The following is a 9,016-nucleotide window of genomic DNA, read 5'->3' on the forward strand; positions in this document are numbered from 1 at the left end:
TCTCTCTCCCTGTTCTGATACCCTGGTCTATATCATTTCCGCTTGTTGGGATCTATATCTCTTTCCCTCTGTCTCTCCTTGTCAATGTCTCTCTGTCTTTCCCTGTGTTGACCTCCTGGTCTATCACTTTGCTTGTCGTTCCCTTTATCTCTCTCTCCATGTCTGTCTATCTCTCCTTTCCTCCCTCCTCTCCACTCCCGTCTATCTCCCTTTCTGTCTCTCCTCTCCCATCTCGCCTTCCCTGTTTCAACTCCTGTCTGTCTCCCCTCTCCAATCTGTCTCTCTTTCCATCTGTCTCTATTTCTTTATCAGTCTCCATTCCCTCGGGTACCGGGCTGTAAGTGTGCGTGCACGTGTGCGTACACGTTTGGGATGTGCGTACACGTGTGCGGTGTGCGTGCGAGCGAGAGAGCCAGAGAGCGGGAACCCCGCCCAGAACACATCTAGTCCCTTCCCCAACCTCTTGTGCCTCCAGGGCTGGGCCTCTGGGAGTCCCGAAGAGGCAGGAGCCTGGTCGCCATGGCGACCCCACGCTTCCTCCCCCTCCCCGTCTCTCGCCCGTCTGATTGGCTGCAGGCGAGGCTTTGGACAGCTGCGTTATACGCCTCTTTACGCCTGCGCTGTAGACACTGCCAAGTTCGAATAGGCGGGGTCGGGCGGGGTCCCTTTTCCGCCAGCCCTAGCGAAAATAACTCTTTTCTCCTCCCTACCTCACCTCCTCCCTCTGGGCTTTTAGATGGCCCAGAGAGGAGGGGCTCGCACCGACCCGGGAGGCTGGCTTGGGAGGCTAGTTAGTTTGGCAGTCACGCGACTCAGGTCTTTAAATGGCCTGGAGCGCAGGTAGGGAAAAGGAAGAATGAGTGGAGACTAGCATCACCTGCGGTCGGAACGGTACCCTCACCCAGCCAATCAGCGCGTGGCGCGGGTGAGGCTTTAACCAGTCTCTGTGAGCGGCCGGGCTGTTGGCTGGGCTGCCTGGGTGTGACAAGCACAGGCTCCAGGCCCCTGCCCCGCCTCCAGTCCGGAGCCATGGAGCCCGGATCGGTGAGCTGGAGTGGGGGTGGATGGGGGAGGAGGAGGAGGCAAGGAGTCCCTGTGGCCAAGAGGAGGTGCCAAAAGGAGGCAGGAAAACTTTGGGGACTGGAGGGGTTGGGAAGAAGGCTAGAGATCTGGGAGATCAGGTCTTAGGGCCCTGGGAGATCAGAGTCAGAAGGGGGCGGGGAGGGGAGAGCCGGTGATGGTAGTAACTTAAGTTCAAACTTTGGGAGGTGTGGTAATCTGGCTTTGGGCGCCGATGGGGAAACTATATATAACAGCCCTTTTTAAAGGGCGGCGAGCTGTAGTGAGATTGGGATTGAGGAGCCCTGGTTCAGATTCCAGTCTTTCCTCCAGTACTTAACTAGCTGTGTGCCTATGAACATGTATCTTAACCTCTGAGTCTCAGTTTTCCCGCCTGTGAAATGGGGATAATGGTTCTTATACTGCGAAATTTAGGGCGTTATTCAAACGGGTGTTGTTATGGACCAGACTAGAGCTGCCAGGAGGAGGCAGGGAGACCTCGGGGGCTAGAGGCGGGGTCGAGGAGAAGACTAGCGATTTGGGAGAATCAAACCAGGTGTTAGAGCCCTGGGAGGTTAGAATCAGAAGTGGCCTTTTCTGGGAGAAAGGAGGAAGAAGTGAAGGGACCCCTTTCGCCTACCCCCATCTCTTAAGAACCTGGGTTGCTTGTGTCTCTGCCTAAGCTCCCCAGCCCTCACCCAAAAGAACATCGGCATTTCTCCGTAGCTGTAGTCTGGAGAGGGGGGTGGGGGATTGGGGAGGAGCCCCTGCTACATTTTTGTGTAAATGTGGTGGGGGTTTTTTTTCTTCTTAAAAACAGTTTAGAGAGGGGCGGAGCAGCCAGGGGCCCCAGAAAGCTGAAGATGGAGTGGCCTTCTGGGACTTGTAGTCCGCCACCTGAATGGTTCCATTCTCCCTCCCCAGAAACAGAACCCGCCCTCTATCCTCCAATAGCCTCCGGGAAAGGAAAGGGACCGCACCTCCATGGGCGTGGCTCGGAGAGGATGAGGCACTCTGATTGGAGGATAAGCCAAAATGGGCGTTGTCTGAACGTTTCTAAGACGGGAGGGGAGGGGCCAGGTAGTACACTCAAGTTGGTGCTTAGCCCCGAGGGTGGGGCACCCCTGAGGCGAGTAGGAGTTCTTTGCTCGTCCTAGGAACTGGTTTCTTGTCTTGAATTGTCAGTGAAAGACTTCCTTCTCTCTGTCCCTCAGTATCCCCCTCTGTAAAAGGAGGGGACCTTACAAATCATCTTAGAAAGGAGGAGACTGAGCCCCAGAAAGGTCTACTTACTACTCACAAGTAGTGACAGAGCGGGTATTTAAACGGAGACCCGGGGGGCGGGGGGCAGAGGGGGGAGGACTCTGATTACTGAGATATTAAAAGGATAAGGGCCTTGGATCTTACTGGTAAAAGGAACTCCTAGAAGATCCAGTGGGTATCATGCTGGACTGGGTATCAGAGAGAGCAGAGTTCAAATCAGGCTAGAGGCCTGTGGGCAAATCATTGAACATAAATTTCATTTGTAAAATGGAATATGTTTAGACTGGATGGCTTCCAGTCTCCTTGTTCCTTTCCAGGTCTCAATTTATGATCCCAAGTGAGACTATTCCCTCTACCCATTGCAGGTCAGCACCTCCTCAGCAATTTATAGTCTGAGGGTTGCCAAGAGCATTAAAAAGTTAAGTGACTTACCCAGGATCCCACCATAGGTACTGTCTGAGATAGCATTCGAACCCAGGACTTTTGGGTTTTGAAGCCAGCTCTCTCTACCCATTGCTGCAGCCTGCTTCTCATAGTATAATAATATAAAACCAAAATCCTCTGCATTTCTCAAATTTGTTTTTGAGGATAATACAATCTCTAAGCTAATAGATCATGCTTTCCTTGCCAAGTTCAGTCCATTCTACCAGTATTCAGAAGAGGGCCCTTACAGAATCTCTGATCCAACCTCATCATTTTGTAGAGGGACAAAAGGGGGACTTAGAGTTGGTAAGAGTCTTAGCTGCGAGCCCATAGCAAGTCAGTGGCAGACACTAGTCCAGGGCGCAGGGCTCTCTGGGGACCCTTTGCATTAGGGGCCCTGCAGGGTGCAGGCAGGGCCTTCTAACTCCTGACCCCTCTCCCATCAGGGGACAGTGGTGGCCGGCGTGAAGCGAAAGCACCCAGACGACCATGGAGATCCACAAGAAGTGAAGGCTGAGAAGGAGTCCCAGGAGCAGGCCCCCTCCTCCAGGTCCAACCTAGGCCAGACCCTATTTCGACTTTCAATGGACAAATTCCAGCTCGGCCCACAGAGTCTCCTGAGGCAAGTGCTTATCACAAACACCCTGAACTACATTAAAGAAAAGATGAACCTGGAGAGGACCCCAGCCCCACCTCAGGAACCCGGATTGGAGCTGCTTTTACCTGTGACTGCCCAGTCAGCCAACAACTTCCTCAGAGAGCTGGAAGTGATCCTGGGCTTAAGAGCCACACAAGACTGCTGTGAGCCCCCAGATCTGAGTTGGAGCCCTGCCTCTGCCCCTGATGTGTCGAGTGACTGCAGGCAAACACCTCCCCCTCTTGGGGCTTCCGTTTTACCATCTGTCAGAGTTGAGGAGCCTACCCTGGGCAGTTTTGAGAGCATGAGCGACAGGTACCTTGGAGACCTGGTTCCTGATGACTTCTTCCCTGACATTGACACCTCGGATGTGGAAAGAGATCCTTGGCCTTCACCTTCTGCCCTTGCAGCCTATGGGGCAGCCTGCTCCCTAGGGCAGCCTAGGGCTGAATGGCACTGGACTGAACTGGACCAAATCTTGGAAATCATCAAGGGATCATAAGACTGGGGGGGGGGGGGGGGGGCAGGACCTCAAATCCCCTAGCTAGGACCCTGAACCCTTCCCTTCAGATACTTGCTTACCTCTGGAGAGTTTCAAGAAAGTAGTCTCCAAAGATTTCATATCTCAGGAAGTTGGGGTGAAGCTTCCTAGGGCCATGGGAAAGCCTCATCTCTGCCTTGGTCTCAGTGCCTGCTGATGGCAGAACCACAGAATGTATCTCTCTTTCCTGATGGCTTGATGGGATTCTGCTCCCTCTGCCTTCATCCTCCCACAGCCGGAACTCTTGTCACCAAACCCCTTCTCCTCCCCACCCTATTATCCTGACTAGCCTCAGGTGTGCTGGGGTCCCAGCACTCTGGGGCTGCTGTTCCCATTCCAGTTAGCCCTTTGTGTCTCCTATGAGCCTGGTCCCCAGGTGCTCCCTGGTTTTTCCCCTGATATGGCTTCAGATCGGAGGAAGAAGCTGGCCTCAGGGTTGAGTAATTGCCTGGGGGAGGAAGGGGGCAGGGCAGGGCTGAAGGCCAGGAGGCCTGGGCTCTGGGGAGACAAAGTCCAGATTGCCAGGAGGAGGGGTTCCAGACCAACCTCCCCCCCCCAACTCTCAAGGTTGACAGGTATGGAAACAGTACGAAGTCAACATCTGCTTCCCCCTCCCCACCTCAGTGCCTGGCCATAATTGTGAACCCCCCTCCTTTGTCCTTGTTCACCCCCTTCCCCACCCAAATGTGGCCTTGATGAAGTGCAATAAGGATAAAGGAATCTATCCATCATCATGCTTTTTTTTTCTATTTTAAAAAGGCCTATTTCACCCAGTTTTTTGTGAATAAAACTTTCAAATTCCATAATGTCCCTTTAATCCCTTCTTCTTCCCATCATGCCTTTGGCTTAGAGACCTCTGGTGGGTAGGAACAGGTAGCTTACCATATAGGGCCAGAGGTCAGGTGTTTCTCCTTTCTCCACCAGGCCCTCCCTGCCTTTAGGGCTACTCCTGGGTGGGAGGGTCAGTTTAGACTTAGTCTTGGAAGGTTGGAGTTGGGAGGAGCCTTAGACATCATTGCATCCAGCGTCTACATCTTAGAGAAGAGGATATTTAGGCCTGGATGGGGAAAGAGACTTACCTTAAGTTGGCGTTTCTCAAAGAGTGGACCCCTGGGGAGCCCCTGAGACCCTTTCTGGAGGTCTGCAATATTCAAAACTATTTTCATAATAATACTAAGATGTTTTAATTTCTAATATGATAAAAGATTGATATTCAACAAACAAAAGCTCTTGGGAGTGGGAGGGGGAGTGTCTCCTCAATTTTTAAGAATGGAAAAGGATCCTGGAACCAAAAAGTTTGCCCTGTGGAGTGTAGTAAATACAGGAGGAAATTCTTTTCCTCTCCTGGGGAAGAGGGGCTTTGTGGAAGGGTTGTGACAGGGTCTGACTTTCTTCTCCTTTCTTCTAACTCTACCTCACTTTTTTGGGAGGAGGTGTGTAAAGGTTGGCAGAACTCTGCCCACCCTCAAAGCAGGAGTGTTTGCTCAGCTGTGGGAAGTACGTGTGTGTGTGTGTGTGTGTGTGTGTGTGTACGCAGTCAGGACACTTCTGGATGGACTCCTGAGAAAGCTGGCTGAGCCCCTTCCATCTGCCTCACCCACCCTGGGGCCCTGCTTGCTCCCTTCCTGGCCCCAAGACTCCGTTTTCTCTCCCTAATAAAGCCAAAGTCCCCGAGGTGCCCCAGCTTCGGCGCCTCCGGTCGGGCTGGCTTCTTGTCACTTTCGTTTCTGCGCCTAGGGCAGGCCTTCCTGTCCTTCCCCCCACCCGTCCCCGCTGTTCCCCTCTGTCTGGGCCTCTCTCATCTGTTCCCCAGCTGCCAAGAAGTTAAGGACGGACAGGGCTCGGCTCAGCTGCTTGCAATCGCCCAATGGCAGAGCCCCAACAACCTCAAGAGCTCAGGCCTCTCATCGTTCAGAGCAGGGACGCGGGTCCAAAAGGGGGAAGGGTCCTGGGAGTCTGGGCCTGCAAAAGCCTTGCAAACCCCCTAGTACAGTCCTGATTTTACAGCTGATGCCCAGAAAAGGAAAGTGACTTGCCTAGGTCACACAGGTCTGCCCCGCCGGGAGCCGAGCCTAAATTCAAGCTCGCGTCCTCGGAGCCCCTGGGCGTTTTCCATTTCACTGGGGCACCGGACTACCGAGTCGGTCAGAAATTGATTATCTTAGAGACCTAGACTCTCCCCCAAGGGTTTCCCCTCCCCACCCCCAGAACTCGCTCCAGCGGCTTTTTAAGGTGGTCCGGGGCGGGGCGGGGGAGGGGGGAAGGAGGAGGAGGGGGAGGCTCGGCGATTTCCGCCAGGCCCTTTCAGTCCAAATTCCGGGAGTCAGTCTCTGTGTCAAAAATGCGGGGGATGAGGAAGAGATCCCTGGAGGAGGCTAGTTAGACAGGTGCATGTGGGGGTCTTGTGAACCCAAGCAGGAAGGGGAGGACCCAGTCCCTTTGCGGAGGGAGTGGGGGAGAATCCGTTTCTCCAGCTCCTTCATCCAGCCCTTCCCAAAAGCCCAAGAACAGACCCCCGCCTTTGCCCTCCCTAGCCCAGAAAGCGACAGCTGAGACCGAGTACACACCGCCTGGCCAACCAGTGAGTGGCCCCCGCCCCGGGCCTCTCGGCCTCGGGAATCCAGCTCCGTGAGCCTGGTCCCTGGACGGCCCCGCCTCCCCTCCTCACCCCGCCCCCTCACGGAAGCGAACCAATCCCGCTCTCCAGGGGCGGAGCCTTCGAGGGGCGGGGCAGAAGCGGAGGAAAGTAGCAACCCCACGACCGCGCGCCGGAGCCAGTGCAGCTTCTAGCGACCCGGGGGCCAGCCGCGGGAGGAGCGAGAGAGCGAGCGATGCGGTCGCCGCCGCTGCTTCCTGATTGGCTGCTGGTGGCGTCGCGGACCCTCTGATTGGCAGCCTACGAGCCGGGTATGTAAATGAGGCGAAGGGGAAGGGGGGAAGAGGGGCAGGCTTTGGGGGCCGGAGAGGGGATCGCCGTCCCGGGCGCGTCTGATGTCCGGGCGGCGGCCGATGCTCTCGCCGTGGCGCCCCCGGGCGCCAGGCCGAGCCCGGCCCGGGCCGCTGCCGCTGGCGCCTGCTCGGGCCCGGGTGAATCACGCCCCAGCCCCGGGGAAGGGGAAGGGGAAGGGGAAGGGGGCGGGGCGCGGGGGCGCCGGCTCCCTGGCTCCGTCGGCGTGACTCCCCCGCCCCCGCGGCCGCCGCCGCCGCCGCCGCCGTGCCGGGCCGGGCCGGGCCGGAAGCGAGAGCGGGGGCCGGGCCGGGCGGGGAGCCGAGCCGAGCCGGAGCCCAGCGGGGCCGGGCCGGGCGGGGAGCCGAGTGGGGCCGGGCCTGGCGCCGCTGGACCCGCCCCTCCCCCATCCCCAACTGACCCGACCGGCCCCGGGAGCGTCCGGGCTCTGCCCTTGACTCCTGCTTGGCCCTGGGCAAGTCCTGTCCTCCGACCCCGGCCGCCCGGGCCCCCGTCTGTAGAAGCAGAGGAGGGGTCCCCGGCGCCTGCCAGGTCAACCGCGGGTTGTACAAAAGAGGAAACTGAGACCCAGAGCTGGAAGGGGCCCCAGGGGCCATCATACTGGAGTACAGGGTCAATCTTTTTGGTGTGGGGGCCCCTTGAGCAGTCTGGTGAAGCCCTCGGACTCCTTTCCAGAAGAATGTTTTAAAGTGCATGAAATAAAACACACAGAATTTCAAAGTTCATCAGTATTGGAATACGGTTATTAAAATATTTTTTAAATGTTCACGGACCCCAGGTTAAGACTCCCCGCACTAGAGGGTCTCTCACCACTCCTAATTTTCTGGGATTCTTTGTCCCAAGGCATCAGGAGAGGGGCTTTCAGGGTCCTTGGATGAGGGGTGCCAAAGGAATGCCCTGGGAAGCCCATGTTCTGACCCCATACCACCTTTCTCCACAGATCCATGTTGTGCAAAGGCGTGAAACGTAAGCGAGAGGAGGAAGAGGAGGAAGAGTTGACCTCACAGGACTGGCGGCCAGAGGAGGCCACCCCCAGCCCAAGCCCTGAGGAGGGGGCTGGCCCAGCACCCCTGCCCCCCAGCTCTCTCTTCAGCCTATCTATATTCAAACTCCACCATGGCCTCCGGAGGGGCGAGCCAGATCTCCGCCACCTTGTCCTGGTGGTCAACACCCTGAGGCGAATTCAGTCCTCTATGGCCCTGGAGCCCTCTGCCCCAGAACCCCCTTGTCCAGCTCCTGCTGACCCCTTTCCAGTGGTTCCTGATGCCCCTTTGTGCACGTCTGTCTCAACCCTCCTGGATGACCTGAGTCACATTGAGGGCCTCAGCGACACCCAGACAGCCTTCCCTGAAGATGCTCCCCTCAGCCGGCCCCCTGACCCAGGCCTGGATCCTGGGCGGCCATCCCCTCTGGGGTCCCTGGAGCTCCTCCTGGAGGATGGACTGGAGGGTCTTTTTGATGATATTGACACCTCCATGTATGACTGTGAACTCTGGCCCAACCTTAAAACAGACTCTGGGGAAACAGAGGACAAGATACAGGGACCAGGGCTGGATGTGTCTGAACTCGATTACCTCATGGATGTGATTGTGGGCACACAGACTTTGTAGGGGGACCAGGAAATGGTTCCCTGCCTGCCCCCAAGAGGCCCAAATGGACAAGGGGTCATGGGGCTGCTGGGAGCTCCCCTCCAGCTACAGACTGTGAAAGGGGACCTGGAGTTGTGGAGAGGGAAGCGTGGACGGTTTTTAAGATGAAAACAGTTAATATATGAAGCAATGTGTCTGTCCCTTGTCTGTCTCTCTTCCTCTTCCCCACCTGTGCGTATTTAAAATGAATTATCGACCCTTGTTAGTAACACTTGCTGGGTATTCTTAGGGCAAGGCTGTTTGCCTCTCTGGGCCTCAGTTTCCCCAACTGGGAAATGAAGAAGTTGAATCCTGTGGTCTCTAGGTCTCAACTCTGTCTCTCATTCTCTGTGTGGCCTTGAGGAAGTCTCTTACTTTCTCTGGGCCTCAGTTTCCCTTCTGTATAAGGGTTGGAATAGATGTATTTTCCTAAGACCTCATCTAGCTCTGACATTCTGTTCTAAGATCACACCAGATAATATACAATTTCAGAACTG

The 9,016-nt window shown here is 56.0% G+C and overlaps 2 protein-coding genes across 2 annotated transcripts; both read left to right on the plus strand.

Moving 5' to 3' along the window:
• The first annotated feature begins 964 nt into the window (after nucleotides 1-964).
• SERTAD3 (SERTA domain containing 3) lies at nucleotides 965-4,726 on the plus strand. Its single transcript, XM_027855327.1, has 2 exons — nucleotides 965-1,044; nucleotides 3,192-4,726. Exons 1-2 carry the CDS (start codon nucleotides 1,030-1,032, stop codon nucleotides 3,882-3,884), a joined length of 708 nt encoding a protein of 235 aa, XP_027711128.1. The 5' UTR covers nucleotides 965-1,029; the 3' UTR covers nucleotides 3,885-4,726.
• A 1,984-nt stretch (nucleotides 4,727-6,710) lies between these two features.
• On the plus strand, nucleotides 6,711-8,749 carry SERTAD1 (SERTA domain containing 1). The gene is made up of 2 exons (XM_027855328.1): nucleotides 6,711-6,830; nucleotides 7,832-8,749. The coding sequence occupies exon 2, from the start codon at nucleotides 7,836-7,838 to the stop codon at nucleotides 8,499-8,501; it is 666 nt and encodes a 221-aa protein (XP_027711129.1). The 5' UTR covers nucleotides 6,711-6,830; nucleotides 7,832-7,835; the 3' UTR covers nucleotides 8,502-8,749.
• Nucleotides 8,750-9,016: the final 267 nt, after the last annotated feature.

The sequence above is a fragment of the Vombatus ursinus genome, unplaced genomic scaffold, assembly GCF_900497805.2.
Source record: "Vombatus ursinus unplaced genomic scaffold, bare-nosed wombat genome assembly UNPS02010822.1, whole genome shotgun sequence".
Taxonomy (NCBI): domain Eukaryota; kingdom Metazoa; phylum Chordata; class Mammalia; order Diprotodontia; family Vombatidae; genus Vombatus; species Vombatus ursinus.